The 17,677-nt window shown below is 40.7% G+C and overlaps 1 protein-coding gene across 1 annotated transcript; it reads left to right on the top strand.

Annotated features, from left to right (window-relative positions):
- The first annotated feature begins 12,325 nt into the window (after positions 1-12,325).
- On the top strand, positions 12,326-13,439 carry BOLA1 (bolA family member 1). Its single transcript, XM_044676085.1, has 2 exons — positions 12,326-12,412; positions 12,908-13,439. The coding sequence occupies exon 2, from the start codon at positions 12,911-12,913 to the stop codon at positions 13,334-13,336; it is 426 nt and encodes a 141-aa protein (XP_044532020.1). The 5' UTR covers positions 12,326-12,412; positions 12,908-12,910; the 3' UTR covers positions 13,337-13,439.
- The last annotated feature ends 4,238 nt before the right edge of the window (positions 13,440-17,677 follow it).

Consider the following 17,677-nt stretch of genomic DNA (forward strand, 5'->3'; position numbering starts at 1 on the left):
TGGGTTGAGAGCCAGGCCCAGAGGAAAGTCCTGGGTTCAGTCCTGGCCTCAGACACATCCTAGCTGTGTGACCCTGGGCAAGTCACTTAACCCCCTTCACCTAGCCCTTTCTGCTCTTCTTTCTCAGAACCTATACTTAGTATTGATTTTAAGACAGAAGATAAGGGTTTAGAAAAGGAAAGGAAAGAAGAGAAAAGAAAAGAAAGGGTGCTGGCCTGAGAATTATTCAAGAGACCAAATTTCTGCTGATAACTAGATGAATGACCTTGACCTCATCAGTTTATTTCTCTGGTCAGTCTTCTTTTCTGTAAAATAAGGCTAGAGACGTTCTTTAAATTTCCTTTGAGCTCAGAAATACCATAGAATCTTAACTTCCATCTTCTAAGTTCCACTAGTGTGACAATGGTCATTGTATAGTCTCAGCAGAACACCCAATAGTTACTTTCTATCCAAAGCCTCTGGGGAGGGAAAAAATGACTCGGCTGGCCAGATTCTTTTCATTCTCAAAATCAGCATAATCTAAATCCAAGTCCCTTTATTATCTTTGAAGGATGACAAAGAAAGGCAAGACTGGGACTAAAAAGAAACTAAGACTCCCTTTTACGGAGCCAGCCTGAGGAAGCTCAGCTGATTCCTTTCATAGGCAAATCTTTTGTGCTCCTGAAAGTATTTACAAATTATCCTATTCACTTGTCCTAGAAATGTCCTTTTTTAAAAAACTTTTTTAAAAAACTTCTATGTCCTGGTATACCAGGATTTGTGTGATTAGCATAGGCATACTCAGCACATTTAAAGTGAACATTTACTGAAAACTCAGTCATGAATGGCATTATTTTAAATCATTAATGAAGTGAAAATAATTAAGCTTTAAAAACTTAAAATTTTAACAACTAAATTTTAAAATATTAAAGCTGAATACTAGTTCTATTATTTACTGCCCTTCTGGATCTCCACTTCCTCACTTGTAAAATAAAGGGATTAGAGAGAATTATTTTAAAGCCCCATCCAATCCCAGTTTAGATAGGGGTAATAGATAAAATGGAGGGTATTTTTAAAATTCCAATTCTGCAAAGGATTCTTGAATCAAATATTTTTCCCTTTTCCCTAAAATAATGTCAACCTAGAAAAACACAGAACCACTAGAGTAGTCAGCAAAAGCAAGGCTTTAATCAGGAAAGAAATACTGTAAAATATTCAGCAGCCAGAAAGAGTCAAGGGCTCTGGGACTCTGGGAACTGTATCTCTGTGAGAATCAACCTGTGAGATGATTCTCCGAAGAACAATAAAACCTAGGGATCTTATGTGCCTTTGGGGTAACTAGGGACAGAGAAATATGATTGATTGGTTTTACTACGGCTACTGGGAAATGAGGAGGTTCTAGACAGAATTATCTGGGAGAGGCTGATGCTTTACAGTGGATGTAAAAGGAAAGGGTCCAGCCTAGGACTGGGCTACCTGGGAGAGGTCTTTGATACCATGGGAGTGTTCAGCCGGGTTCTGATTTCCCAAATTAGGAGGCACACCAGATAATGTAAAAGCAAGAGGTACTGTTTTATTGCAAGCTCCAGCTTGGGTCCCACAATGGAACAGGGAATGAGAGGTCTAGCCAGCTTATATACAGTTTGAGTTCCAGGAACTGAACAGGGCTGGATGTTAACACATGCTTCCTATCATCCATTCACCAATGTTACTGGTCGGGGGTCTTTCCTGTCATTTAACAGATGTTACTGGTTGGGGGATTTCCTGTCATTGAGTAGGTGCTGTTATTTTTATCAGCTCTTATATCCAGTCTACTTCCAGGCCTAACAGGAGAAACTACCAGTACAAAAGGGTACTTAACATTTGATTGGGACTAGCAGACCTGTACTGGGACCATTAAGCACCTTAAGGTCTGTTGTTCAATCTGAAATGGGTGAGGCTGAAACTTCCCTGTGGGTTGAGTTCTCTGGGGACAGGGGCAAAATTGGGGTTCCCAAAAACCCAGTTGACAATACAGAACATCCTTTTCAGCTTTATATTTGTTGTTCAGTTACCCCATTTGAGGTTTTCTTGATGAAGATACTACAGCAACTTGCCAGTTCCTTCTCCAGCTCATTTTCCATATGAGGAGACCAAGACAAAAAGGGGTAAGTGACTGGATCCAGGTCACACAGCTAGTAAAGTATATGAGGAGAGATTTGAAATCAGGAAGATGAGATTTCCTAACTCCAGGCCCAAGTCCCATGAATTAGCCCCTTTGACATATCTAGGCTTTATTTTACAGACAAAAAAAAAAATCTCCCCAGTGATTTTTTTCCCTTAACAGCTGTGCTTTACTATGAAGGGCCAATAGGGAAGCTCAAAGACATGACCAGAAAAGAATCCTTTAAAAATTAAAAATATTAATCTGTCAACTGGGTTTTTGGGGAACTCCAATTTTGCCCCTGTCCCCTGAGAACTCACTCCGAGGGAAGTCCCAGCCTTACCCATTTCAGACAGAACAATAGACCTTAAGGTACTTAATGACTGAAGTACTGGTGGGACTAGCAGACCTAATCAAATGTTATTGTGCCCTTTTGTACTGGTAGTTTCTCCCATGGCATCAAAGTCCTCTCCCAGGTGGCCCAGGCCCTTGGCTGGACCCTTCTCTTTTGTATCCATGGTAAAGCATCAGCCTCTCCCTGATTATCCTGTCTTGGACTTCTCATTTCCCTGTAGCCATGGTAATGTCAATCAATCATATTTCCCTGTCCTTAGTTTCCCAAATGGTATAATAGTTTCCCAAGTTCTACTGTTCTTTGGAGAATCTTCTAGCACGTCCCCAGAGCCCCAGAGTTTTGACCCTTTGTAGTTCTTAGTTCTTGGCTCTGTTATAGCGGCCGATTATTGGACCTTTCTCTTTCCTGAGTAAAGACTTGGTTTTTCTGACTACTTTAGTAGTTCTGTGTTTTTCCAAGTTGACAAATCTTTTTTTTTTCTTTCTGGTACCCAGATTGTCATACTATGAGCTACACCACAGTTAACAACGTGAATCCAGGTGAATCCAACTGATTGATTTTTCTCTGAACAATCTCCAGCCAATTAGAGTCCCCAAGCAGGAGCTGAAACCTCTTTGAAGGCAGGAAAGGGAGAGTGCAGACAGCAAGCTGGAAGCCTACACAAAGTGCATTCTGCCAAGCAGGAATGTCAGCAGAGCAAGAGGACCAGTGCCTTTGAAAGACTGGTAGAAGAGTCTCAGCCTGCAGATCAGCCTAGTGACTAGACCAGTGTCCTTCCTTCAAACACCAGAGCTTAGGGGAAGTAGGAGAGGGATATGATTGGGAAGGAGAGCAAATGAACAGAAATGATGGAAGCTCAGACTATGGCTACAGGAACCAAGAGAACCCAAAGTAAGGCTGCCTTCCCTGGCATGATTCAGATCCTAAACAACTCAATCCCACCATGTCAAAAGAGCAGTGGGCACACTGGGTATACTCCTTTACATATACCTATGGTAATTAGCTCAGGATGGAGAAATTAAGACAAAACCTATATGACCGGGAGTAGTATTATTTTGTAGTAAAAGGGAAAAAAATAGAAAGAATCCTCAAGAACCCACCATGGTAAAATAAAGAAATCACTGGCTTTAAAATGATTAAAGCTGAATTTGAACACTGGTTCTGTTATTTACTATCTTTCTGGATCTCTACTTCCTTACTTGTAAAATGTAGGATTTAGCTGAGATTATTTATAAGTCCCATCTGGTCCAAAATTTAGATGGGGACAGTTCTTTATGCCAGAATTGATCATAGAAGTTCAATAATCAACTTGAGGAGGGGAGTGGAAAGTATATCTCCCAATGGAGGGTTGAGTATGTCCACTGACATCTTCTAGAAAGGATTAAAAACATTGCCTAACTTCATCCACTGGGAATTAATTAATTGGCTTGGGCTTTTATGGAATGGGGGCCAGGCTTTGTGCTTAGTCTATAAAAGGGAGCTGGCCTGCCTGTTACTGTTTCTTTTCTGAAGATCCTAGATATGCCAGTTGCTGTCCTTCAAAGAGATATAAATATTCTCCCTTCTCTCAGCCCATCATATATTGATTAGCCCACCCATTAAGAGGCCAACTACTCAGGAGAGGCAAGGTGGAGAGGGCCCCAAATATGGTGGCTGCTATAGTAGTAGCTTGACTAGAAATCCTAGATTCAGCCACAGAAAGACAGACACGTCCTCAGTCATGGCCTCAGAAGGCCAGAGTTTGGAAATTTAGTCTTCTAAGAGGGGAGGAACTCCTGGGCAGTATAAGACTCCTGGAAAGTTCAGGGACACAGCCTCCTCAATAGAGGAAGAATTCTCAAGTTTAGGATTATCCTATGTCAAAAGTTGTAAGACTTTGGAAGTCCAGTGCCCCTTATTTGAACCATGGCCCAGAGATTTTAAATGGTTTACTCATGGTCACTTCAGGGGTGAGATTTGAACCCAGATCTTCTGACTCCAGATGTTTTTACTCTTTCCACTGGATTGTATTGTTTCTTGGGAAGAGGAGAATGCCCTAAAATTAGAAAAAACTACATTCTATGTTATTGAGAGCCAGAGGCCTGCTGAGTTGTAGATAATGCTGGTCCAGTGGGGTGGGGAAGGTTGCTTCTTCCAGCAGCCCTAATTTCATTTCCATCGAGAGAGAGCCAAGGCCCCATTGTGATATCAAAAGATTAGAGGCCTTTTTAGGTCCCGAGGGTGAATATGGGACCACATGAAATGTTCAGAGAGGCTGAAGGTTTAACTAACCCTTTGTTTTTTCCTCTGCTCTGAGGTGAATCTAGACCACAGGGTGGTGCTATGTTTCTAGAGCAGTGGTTTCCACATGTGTTTTAATTAGGCACTCCCCCACAGTAAAAACTATTTTGGGTAGGAACACTTCTCTCATGTGTGTGCTTAGTCAGGAATTATATACGTGTGTACCATTGTACTAATATGTACATTGTTTTGAAGGACTATTTGAGATTATTAAAAAAGAATGGCCAAAAGTAGAATTTAAAGATAGCTGAGATAAAGATAAATAAACTATATTTGCAGTTTTTATTTTATTAAAGGTACAAAGAAACTTTTTGTTCTTGAGAATAAGGTCACTAGTTATGTCTAACACAAGCACTGGGTTTGGAGTCAAAGGAGCTGGTTTCAAATCCTACCTGGGCACTAAATACCTGTGTGACCTTGGGCAAATCTCAGTTCCTGAAGGGATCAGGCACCTGGATGGCCTCGGAGATGCCTTTAGTTCTCATGCTTTTACACTATGAAAGAAAAAATACCTGTTTATGCCCCTGAAAGCTGAGGCAGATATGTAAGGAAGGAATAGTTGTTTATTAGTAATTAATCAGTCAGGGCAGCTGGGTAGCTCAGTGGATTGAGAGCCAGGCCCTAGGTTCAAATCTGGCCTCAGACACTTCCCAACTGTGTAACCCTGGGCAAGTCACTTGACCCCCATTGCCCACCCTTACCACTCTTCCACCAAGGAGTCAATACACAGAAGTTAAGGGTTTTATAAATAAATAAATAAACAAGCAAATGAATGAATGAATGAATGAATGAGTGAATAAATACATAAATAAATAAATGAATGAATAAATGAAAAGGTAATTAATCAGTTAATTTGATTGAGATAGCTAACCAAGTGGGAGAGTTTTGCTTTAAGAATACTTTATTAGAGGATATCCAATATAAGTCAAGTATCAGGTCCTAAAAGTCAGTGAACATGAAACAGGAAGTTTTCAGCAAGCCATGTTTCCCTATGTAATGATTCACCACTTATATAAGGCAAAAGGGAATTATATCAGAGCCTCAGCTAAAAATAATAATAATGAGATTGATGATGATAGAATTAATATAGGGCCTACTATGTACCAAGCCCTTTAACAATGATCTTGTTTGATCCTTACTCCTGGAAGAAGGTACTCTTTATTATCCCCATTTTATTATCCCCAGTTGAGGAAACTGAGACAGACAAAAGTTAAGTGACTTGCCCTATGACACAGCTAATAAGCTTCTGAGGCCAGATTTGAATTCAAGGCTTCCAAACTCCTGGTCTATCACCTACAGACTTTCCTGGCTTCCTTTAAGTCCTAACTAAAATCTTATCTTCTATAGAAAAGTTTTTCTAATCCTTCTCTAGTCTTCTGAGTTATTCCTTATTTAGCCAATTGTTATATAGGCTATTAAACAAACTATTACTATATAGTGTGTTTACACATATTTGTTGTCTCCTCTATTAGAACGTGAGATCCTCCAGAACAGTGCCTGGCACATAGTAGGTGTCTGATAAATGGTTATTGACTTAACTGAGCAGAACCCTCTCCATTATACCACCTAGTTGTTATTAATGACTATAAATCCATTTCTCTTTCTTTACATGGTTCTCCTAACTGGATATCATCGTAACTTCATTTCCCATTTGGGTGCTTTTGTTGTGTTTTTAATGTGAATAGAAGGTACGGTGAGAAAGCCAATTTGCCTAGACCAACAATTCTCAAATTTTTTGTTCTCAAGACCCCTTTATATTTAAAAAGTGCTGTAGATCCCTCCAAGAGCTTTTTTTTTTTTTTAATGTGGGTTATATTTATTGATGCTAAAGTATCTTAGTATAAATATAAAAATACTTTGGGCCCCTCAGACCCCCTAAAAGGGTCTCAGAGACTCCCAGGAACCACACTTTGAAAATGGATGGGTTTCTGGCCTCAGATACTTCCTAGCTGTGTTACCCTGGGCAAGTCACTTAACTGCCATTACCTACCCTTACCTAGCCACTCTTCTGAAGCCTTAGAACCAATATTGGTTCTAAGCAGAAGGTAAGGGTTTAAAAAAAAAAAAAAGAATGGGCTAGAGACCATAGAATACATGCAGGAGAGTAATATTATATAATAAAGTTGGAATGATAGGCTAGGTCCGGGTTTTGAAGGGTTTCAAAATGCCAATCACAGAAGTTTCTATTTGATTCTAAAGACAACTTGGAAGTTTATTTGTGGGGAAGGAGTACTAGTGAATTAAGAAAACCACTGATATCTGAATGGAAGATTTGAGTGGATCAACTCAAGATCAAGAGTTATCAGGAAGTCATTACAATGGCCCAGGCAAAAAGTGACTTGGCCTGACCTACAGAGAGTGATAGTTGTATGAGTTGAGAAAGGAGACTGATGGGAGAGATGTAGGGACAAGATTTAGAGTGGGATGAGTGAAAGTAAAGAATCAGTAACAGTCACTTTGTAAAAGAGAGTGACTGGAAGGATGGCAATGCCCCCAATGATAAAAAGGGAAGTTTCCAGGAAGAATGTGTTGGGAGCCAGGGGAGGGACAGTAATGAGATTTGCAATGCAGATCACAGTGCAGCCAAGCCTGCTCATCCAGTATGACTCATTCTGTTCCACCTAAAATGAAAAAGAGGGGGAGAGGGGAATTTTCCAATGTCATCTACCAAGCTGAGGGTGTCCCAATTAGGAGAAGGTTATAAATGCTTGAGCAGCTGGCATTCTGAGGGGGGAGACTGAGAGGAAGAGTGGATGAGTACCCTCCAGGGCTAGATCAGTTGTCCCCAGAGTGCCAGTTCTGGCCAGATGAGGAGCTGAAGCCTGATCCCCAAGGGATGTGTGATCAGCCAATCAGAGAATGAAGCTGCATCCCATTTTTCCTGCAATAGCCACTCTGGGAGCTTGCCTTCTACAGGCCCTCACCAATCCATATCCTCTTTATGCTCCCCCAATTCTGCTCTCTTCTCCATCAGTGCAGATTTCAAAGCTTCCTTCTTCTGAGGTGGGGTCCCAGAACCACTTCTAGAGTACCCTCTTGATCATTACCCAGTCACACATTTGAAATGTAGGTTCCAAAATTCAAGGCAGTAAAAGCCCTGCCTCTCTCATTTTCATTCTTGAGACTCACAGGATCCACTTCCTCCTTTCCCAGAGAGTTATCGCCTTAGTTCAGCTTTTGCTTGGACTATTGCAGTGGCCCCCTAACTGTCCTCTGTGCCTCAAGTCACTTACCTCAACTTTCCTTCCTCTATATGGCTCCAAATATATTTTCTTCTTCTTCATTTTTTTTAAATCTTATTTATTTATTTATTGTTTTTTAACCTTTAACTTCTGTGTATTGCCTCCTAGGTGGAAGAGTGGTAAAGATGGGCAATGGGGATGAAGTGACTTGCCCAGGGTCACACAGCTGGGAAGTGTCTGAGGTCAGATTTGAACCTAGGACCTCCTATCTCTAGGCCTGACTCTCAATCCACTGAGCTACCCAGCTGCCCCCCTATATTTTCTTCTTAATTTAATAGTCTTAATCATTTCACTCCCCTATTCAGGAAACTCTAGTGCAGGGGTCGGCAACCTTTTTGGCCGTGAGAGCCATAAACGCCACATTTTTTAAATGTAATTTCGTGAGAGCCGTACAGTGCTCACAGTGCCGCTCCTGTAATAGTGCCTGAAAAAAATGACTTTATGGTTCTTCCAGAAAGAGCCATACGTTGTCGACCCCTGCTCTAGTGGCTCTCTATCCACTCTAGAATCAAATATTTCATCTTTATTTCATTGTTTTTAAATGTCTTTTGTTCTGTGCATTTAATAAAATACATAATTATTAATACAATAGGATATGCAGATGATTTTTTTGCTGACCACATGGATTTAATTATAGAATTAACTACATTTGACTACAATTAGAATTACTAATTGATCCCACACCATTAGCATGAATACTGGTAGCAATGACTTAAACAATAGTAGCAGTAGGCCCTTATGTAAGTCATCTATAAATAAATATATACATGTTAAATGCAAATCAAAAATTGAGGTTCATGCCCAAGAAAGTTTGAGAGCACTGGTTTAGAGGAATATATAGATCCCTGGCATCTGTAGAGAGGGAGAATCATATTGATTGTTTATAGCAATGATGGTGAACCTTTTAGAGCCTTTTAAGAGACCAAGTACTATGTCCTACCTCCCAGACTCCATGCACCCCCAGCCCAGACCAAGTGCCCCTCTACACCTTACCCCAGACAGGGGAGGGAGAAAGGGAAAAGAATGGCCTGAGTGCTCTGCTCAGGGGAGGGAGTAAGCTCAGAGGGGCAAGGAGGCATGGTGAAGAAGGGGAAGGTAGTAGCTCTGCCAGAGTCCCTCTGCCTTTCTAGTAACTAGCTCTGCAGTGGGTGTTGCATGTGCTCACAGATTGGTCTCTATGTGCCATTTTTGGCACATGTGCCATAGGTTCACTATCATGGGTTTATAAACTACACTGAATCCTTTTTTTTTTCTTCAATTCTATCTTATGGTATGCCTAATATTCATTATTATCTTGAGAGCATAGTATTGAGGTGGAGGAAAGTAAATACAGTAACCTGCATTTTAGGAACATCTGTCAGAAACAATTTTTTTTTTGTTAACATTATTCTTAAACCAAACAATTCTAGCCTACAGAGAAGAGTCCAAACTAATATACTATCTTCAATGCCCTCAAACATTTCTCTATCACTTTACTTCAAGAAAATGTAAGGGAGGAATCTTGAACAAGAAAAAGATTCTAACAATTATAAATACAATTCATGATGAACATTCCAGAATAACCACCACTCAGTTACCCCATACAAAGACTGAAATGCCCTTTTCCCTAGATCAGCATCACAGTACTACTTTCTCAATAACAGAGCAGGGCACTTCCCTCTCTTGCCAACTGCTTCTGGGAATGGGGAAGGTAAGGATCTAAGCAAGATAAGAAATAAATCTGATTATCACTCTTCATCCTTTTAAGAGCAAGACTTTAACTTTTGTTAAACCCACTTTCCTAAACAGAAAGTTCTAGGAAAGGTTTTAGTCTGGAGAAAAATATTATTTAATATTTTCATTTGAACAAAAAAAGGTTTTTATATGCTTCCACAATGGGAACTAGCAATACTTGCCATTTATCTGTTATTGAAAGTGGATTTTGAGGGGCAGCTAGGTGGCTCAATACTGTGAGAGCTAGGTCTAGAAAAAGGAGGTCCTGGGTTCAGATTTGGTTTCAGTACTTCCTAACTGTGTGACCCTGGGCAAGTCACTTAAATCCCAATGGCTAGACCTTACCTCTCTTCTGCCTTAGAACCAATACATAGTATTGAGTCTAACACAGTTAAGGTTTAAAAAAAAAAAAAAAAAAAAAAAAAAAAAAAAAGAGTGCAGTTTTGAAAGAATGTATCTGACTCCATTCTGTTCTGTATTTGGTTTGTTTGGGGAGTTTTTTCAACTTCTCAGCATATACCAAGGGACAGTTTAAAGCCAAGTGTCTGTCTTCTCCCCTCCCCCTCATTGCTTCACAAAAGAGAACTCCAGAGGACTTGGAATATGTAGTTCCAGAAACGCACTCCCTTCTCCATATCATAAAAAAGCAGCACTGGTAACTTAACAATGCACAGTAGTTTTAGTGCCTGACTTGGACTCTGACCTCAGATACTTACTTAGCTGTGTGACCTTAGGCAGGACACTTAAAACCTATTTACCTCAGTTTCCTTATCTGGAAAATGGATGGCTAAGGAAACTGCAAACCACTCTGGTATCTTTGCCAAGAAAAAGAAAACTCTAAATGGGACTACCAAGTCAGACACAACTGAACTGCAACAATAGCTTAGCAAATTGACAGATAAAGATACTATTTTCTTTAGTCTAGTGGAAATGGCTATGGTATAGGATACATTCTTTCTTTCCTTTGTAACAATTAAAGCATCCTAAAAAAAAAAAAAATGCCTTTTCCTTCTGCCAAAGTGTCCTCCCAGATCTTACTCAATGATAACAATGATAAACATATCTTCTCTTCTGCTACTCTTTCTGGGTCACATAGCTCAAAATAAGAGGGGAGGGGGGGCGGAGGAATATGTGTGGTGTATATTATATATTTGTATATTTTATTACATCTGAGTTATGAGACACGGACCCCTCACCTATTTATTGATGGTGTGTGTCATACTCTTGAGTGAATAAACTGCACTTTACCTTTGTGTATCTTGTACTAGCTTATTTGGGCAGTGATTAACTATCAAGGACACTGAAAAGTCTCCCAAAACTGTTGAGACCCAGATATAAGTGATTTTCTGAGTTTCCTGCTGGAAATTTAGGGATACCAAAGATTGAATGCCATCTGTATAAATATAGAACTTGGAATATTGGTTCATAAAAGTCAGATTCTGGTAGAGTAGATGGTGCAGGGCTTAGAGTCAGAAAGATCTACATTTCAATGATTCAAATTTAATGTTTCCTGTACTTGCTGAGAGATTCCCCAACAATTCACTTAGCCCCGATAAACCTCAGTTACCTCATTTGTGAAATTGTTTTGCACCCATCACACAGGGTTATTGTGAGGAACAAATGAAATAATGTTCACAAAGTATTTTATTAATAGGAACAATTACAATTTTAAAAATGTGGACTAGAATTGTTATATATCCCAGTTATTATCTAGAATGGCCTCTATTAAAATATGTCTTACAATTTGGGGGTCTTTCACAGTACTGATATTTTTTAAAGCATTTTAGAAACTTTGAAGCTCTATGTAAATATAAATTTTCAGTTGTTAATAATATTTTCTAACAGTTTGACTGGATCACATAAACCATTTTCCATCCCATCCTAGTGTCACCAGTTAGAATATCCTTCAAAGTAAAATCTTCCTTAGATTTGACAGCCTTGATGGAAATGAAAAAGTGTTAGAACCACATTACTTTCTATTTAAACCATAACTTTGGAAAAGGTTGTGATCTCTTGATCACAATTACTTCTAATTAGTTAATAAAGAACTACAGAAGAGAATACAAAAAAGATCATTGACTCATTCATTTAAATCCCTGATTGACACGCACAAACATACATGCACATATACATACATGTATGTGGAGGTTATTTATATGCATTTACCTTTTGTGATATATATGCATCACTGATATATATGTGGGTCCGCAAGGTGATGTTCTTGGTATGAATATAGAATTTCTAGTCCTGCTCATTTTCTGTCTCTGACTAATTCATTAAGAACTGGGCTATTACTAAGGGAAGGATGCAAACAAATCGTTCAAATACACAGTAACCCATCCTCTTTTCGGGGCGGGGTCCCAGTTCTCCACTACAGCCTCTGGATTGCCCAGCCTGGCTGGCGTCTCTGGGTTCAACAGAAATTCTGAGAGGGAACTACAATTACCATGACTGCTCGAAAAGCTGGTTCGACGGCATGTCGGGAATTAGGTTCCAAAGCCCTCCCCTGCTCGCTAATGTGAGGATGAGGACTCCATTTCCCGTCATGTTTCGCGAAATATCAATTCCCGTTGCGTTTCCCGCGAGATTGGGATCGGAGCAAGCGTAACGAACCCGAGTCCGAGGCGGAAGCAGCCGAGTGCTAGGGGCTGGTAGAAAGTGGGATACCGACCGGACGTCGGCTCAGAGGTCAATTCTGAAGTACGTTCCTCCCTGCTCTCCCCTAGGTGTTTTTCCGCGCCATTAGATTGTAGGAAATATCTTAAAAGAGGATTTTCTGCTTGTATGACCCGCGCTTAGCTCAGTGCTGTGTACGCACGTAGTGAGCGCTTAATTAGTGCATGATTCATTCATTCTATCCGTCAGTCAGTCGGAAGCTGTCTCCCTCCCCCGCTGGATTGCAAGCACTTCCAGCCTGGCGCGGGAGACCCTCCACCCCCATCCCCCTTCCATTCCCCACCCCAGACCCAGCTTCCCTTCTTGTCCCACCCACCTGCAGCTATTTGTAGCCTCCTTCTACGTCACAGTAGGAATGGGGTAGGATCTCTTCACTCCCACCTCTGCGAAATTTGGGTGGGCTACCTGAAGCAGGGAGCTTGGATGCTTGGATTGGGGGATGGGCCCGGGATAAGGTCAAAGTTTGAATGGGGAATGGCCCCTTAACCTCATTTGCCCTTTCCTCCGTCCTTCTTGTAGCTGATGCTAAGTGGGCTGCACGCCCGACTCCTAGCCCCCAGGGCCATGTCTGGCTGTGTCCAACTCTCCAGTAGCAGTGTAAAGATGGCCGGAGCGGAGGGCCCGGTGGAAGCAGCCATAAGAACAAAGCTGGAGCAGGCCCTGAGCCCAGAGGTGTTGGAGATCCGAAATGAGAGCAGCGGCCACGCAGTGCCTCCTGGCAGCGAGACCCATTTTCGTGTGGCCGTGGTGAGTTCCCGCTTCGAAGGACTGAGCTACCTGCAGCGCCACAGATTAGTCCATGCTGCCCTGTCCGAAGAACTTGCAGGGCCTGTCCACGCGCTGGCCATCCAAGCTCGGACCCCTGCCCAATGGAAAGAAAACCCCCTACTAGATGTCAGCCCTGCCTGCCTAGGTGGGAGTAAGAAAGACCTCCGGAGTGCCTCCTAAAACCTGGGAGAAAAAAGGAGGACTCCTGTATTTTGGATTTGTGGGAGGAGAGTCACTGACTTTATTTGGGGGCCTGCCCTCTGGAAATAAAAATGTGATCGTCTCACTGTGTCTGTGATCATGGAACTGAGCAGAGAAAGAAGTGTCCCACAGTGCAAACACACTAAGGGCAGTCAAGTGGAACTTAAGCCCTGTCAGATGGGGGGAGGGGGGGAGAAAGGGGACAGAACTGTCTATCTATATCCTCCTACTGCTTCTTGCAGTTTTTGTTGTTTTACCCTTACCTTTTGTCTTAGAATCAATACTATGTATTAGTTGTGAGGCAGAAGACTGGTAAGACCTAAACAATGGAGTTTAAGGGAATGTAGGGAATGGCTGAAGTCACATTTGAACCAAGGACCTCCCATCTCTAGGCCTCAATCTCTATCCACTGGGCTTCCCCCTCCATGAGGTTTTGCAGAACTAGCTGAGCTACCTGATTGGTTTATTTGAACCCCTGCTTTGGGCAAGAAGATGCCTTGGTATGGATAACAAGGAATGATAGCTGGCATTGATAAAGAATTTAAGGCCTCACCCATTGATTTTGAACCTCATAATAACCCTATAAAGGAGGCACACCAGATATACCCATTTTACAGGCAGAACAGGTTCACAGAAATAAAATCCCTGGTTACTAGGTATGAGACCATGTCAAGAATTCAAATGAATCACCAAGATGGCAGTCTAGACTATTGAAATCCATGTGTTATGCCCAGTTTCGATCCCAGTGGCAAGAATGAGTCCACACCCACAATGTAATAAGCAATAGGAACTTTAATGCTAACTCAGAGTTAGGGTCCAGGACACTAGAACTAACCTGGACCCCCTTGGGAGGGAAGCACAGGTTTTTATACAGGTTGTAGAGTATACACAACATTATGGGAGCCTAGTTACATTACAATGAACCTCCTGTTAGTAACTTTGGGTTTCTCGAAGAAGTCCTAGCTTGGGTTTGTTTGTGGTTGCTTGGTTCCTACTTTCTAACTTTGGGGTCCTACACATGAAAATAAAATATCTCAAGAATAGTGACACTAGGAATTAAAAGTTTAGTTAACTGCTTCAAGTAACAAAATAAATAGATTCATTTAAGGCTTCTTTTAAGCTAACAAAAAGAAATTAGTAATTGCTAAAATTCCAGAGATGCCTTTCTGTAAGGAATGAATCCTTTTACCACTGTGTTCTTCAGGGTTCTTGCAAATAATTCATTGTGCTTGTATGGAAAACCCATCTTCTGTTGTCTTAGCTAACAATATGTAACCTCCTCTGCCCAAGTCAACTAGTCTGGAGATCCTTAGAAAAATCTTGAACTCCTTCCCAGCAAATGAGAAGATTTATTTGAAGTGGAGAAGTCACTGATATATTATTAAGTGCCTATTCTGTGCCAGTACTGGCAACCAGATGGCACAAGTGAATCTAGTGTCAGAAAGACCTAAGTTCAAGTCTGACTTCAAGTCAAGTACTTATTAGCAGCTATGTGCCCTTGGGCAAGTCACTGCCTAAATATGCTTAGGTTTCCTTAACTGTAAAATGGGGATAAAAATAGCACCTCCCTCTTTGAAGGATTAAATGGGACAATATTTGTAAAGCACTTACTACAATGCCTGGTACACAGTAGGTATGATATAAATGTTAGTTATTATCACTTTGATAAATACTAGGTATATACAAATAAAGGCCAAAAATAGTCCTTGTCCTCAAGGAGATCACAAGCTATTGGGGGAGACAGCAAACAAATTACTATGTACAAAGAAGATATAGACAGGGTAAAGGAGATAATTTCAGAGGGAAGACTAACATTAAGGGGGACAGAGAAAGGCTTCTAACAGAAGACAGAATTTTAGCTGAGACTTCAAGGAAGCAAGGAGGTAAGGAGGGAGAGCATTCCAGACAGGGGAGTCGGACAGTGAAAATGCAAGGAACCTGCAGATGGGTGTCTTGTTCAAAGAAGAGGAAAAAAGCTGATGTCACTGGATTGGAGGAGTATAAGTTTTGAGAAGGTTAGAAAGGTAGAAAGGAGCCAGGTTAGAAAAGGCTTTGAGGGGCAGCTGGGTAGCTCAGTGGATTGAGAGCCGGGCCTAGAGACGGGAGGTCCTAGGTTCAGATCTGGCCTCAGACACTTCCCAGCTGTGTGACCCTGGGCAAGTCACTTGACCCCCATTGCCTACCCTTACCACTCTTCCACCTATAAGTCAATACACAGAAGTTAAGGGTTTAAAAAATAAAATAAAATAAAATAAAAAGAAAAGGCTTTGAAAGCCAAATGGAATTTTCTTTTTGATCCTCGAAGTGATAGGGAGCTTCTGGAATTTATTAAATAGGGCAGCGCCATAGTCAGAACTACTTAAGGAATATCACTTTGCTGAGTAAAGGATGGTCAAAGGTGGGGAGAAACTTGAGGCAGAAAGGCCAGATAACAGCCTATTGCAGTAGTCCACACATAAAGTCCTGTAGCAGGGTAGTAACAGTGTCAGGAGTAGAGGAAAGATTACAAAAGTGGAATCAACAAGACTTAGCAACAGATAACATATGGAGTGTGAGTGCAAGAAGTTGGTGACATTGAAGTTCCCATCCCGAAGGATTAGGGGGACTCAACAGTAATAGAGGAGGGGCCAGCTACATGGCTCAGTGGTGAGAGTCAGGAGGTCCTGGTCAAATCTGGCTTTAGACACTTCCTAGCTGTGTGACCCTGGGCAAGTCACTTAACCACAATTGTCTAGCTCTTATCACTTTTCCGCCTTGGAACAAATACATAGAATTGATTCTAAGATGGAAAATAAGGATTTTTTTCAAGTAATATGAGAGTTATGAAACTGAGAGTATTTGTGGGGAAGACAAATGAATGAGATCCTGTTGTGTTTAAGATGTCTATGGAATATCCAGTTCAAGCCATTCACTAGGCAGTTAGAGATTCAAAAATGGAGGTCAGAAAATATATTAGGGCTAGATAAATAGACCTGAGAATATATATAGAGAGAGGGAATTGATAAAATCACCAAGAGAAATAGTATAGAGAGAGAGAGAGAGAAAAAGAGGACCCAGAACAGAGCCTTGAGAGATATCCATGATTACGTGTAATCTGGTTGAAGGTCCAGCAAAAGAAGCCAAGAAAGATAAAACATAAAAAGGTGTAAGGAGAACTAGGGAAAAAATAGTGCTTAAAAAAGACTTCAATGAGAAGGTAATTTATACTAACAAAGGTTGCAGAAATCAAAACAGATGGGGACAGCTGGGTGGCTCAGTGGGTTGGGAGTCAGACCCAGACATGGAGTCCTGGGTTCAAATCTGATCTCAGACACTTCCTAGCTGTATGATCCGGGGCAAGTCGCCTAACCGCCCCCCACTGCCTAGCCCTTACCACTCTTCTGCCTTAGATCCAATACCCAGTATTGATTCAAAGACAGAAGGTAAGGGTTTAAAAAAAAAAAAAAAGAAATCAAAACAAGTGAGGATCGATAAACCATTAAATCTGGCAATTAAGAGATCATTAGTAACTTTGGAGGGAGCAGTTTCATTTGAAAGATGCCTCAGAAACCAGATTGTAGTTTGTTTGTTTGTTTTTTAAATAGCAAAAATTTTATGATAAATGAGATAGAAAACATTACGAAATCTTGGTAATTGAAAAGGTTTTGTATAAATGAAATAAATGTAGCCAGATTTAGAAGGAAAACAATAAGCCAATTGTGGACAATTTCTCAGAGAAAGGACTCTTATCTAAAATATATAAGAAACTTTGTCAAATATATAAGAATGTGAACCATTTCCCAATGATAAGTGGTCAAAAGATAAACAAACAACTTTTGGATGACAAAATCAAAGCTGTATATAATTTTATGAGACAATGCTCTAAATCATAATTGATTAGGGAAATGCAAATCAAAACAACTCTGATATTATCTCACACCTCTCCAATTAGCTAAGATGATAAAAGGGAAAAATGACATGTTGGAAAGATTGTGGGAAAATAGGAATATTAATATATTGTTGGTGGAACTGTGAACTGAGCCAACCATTTTAGAAAACAATCTGGAATTATACCCAAAGAGTTATAAAACTATGTATATCTTTTGACCCAGTAATACCACTATTAGGTTTTTTTTCCTACGTTGATCAAGGAAGAAGGAAAAGAGACTATTTAAAAATATTTCTAGCAGCCCTTTTTGTGGTGGCAAAGAACTGGAAACTGAAGGGATGTCCATCAGTTGGGACATGGCTGGACAAATTGTGGTATACGATTGTGATGAAATACTATTATGCCTTAAGAAAAGATAAACAAGATGATCATAAAAAAAAAACCTGGAAAAA

Source organism: Gracilinanus agilis, chromosome 4 (assembly GCF_016433145.1).
Source record: "Gracilinanus agilis isolate LMUSP501 chromosome 4, AgileGrace, whole genome shotgun sequence".
Lineage (NCBI taxonomy): Eukaryota > Metazoa > Chordata > Mammalia > Didelphimorphia > Didelphidae > Gracilinanus > Gracilinanus agilis.

Coding starts and splice junctions, on each gene's coding strand:
- BOLA1 (XM_044676085.1), top strand. CDS start 12,911: ATGCTAAGTGGGCTGCACGCCCGACTCCTAGCCCCCAGGGCCATGTCT.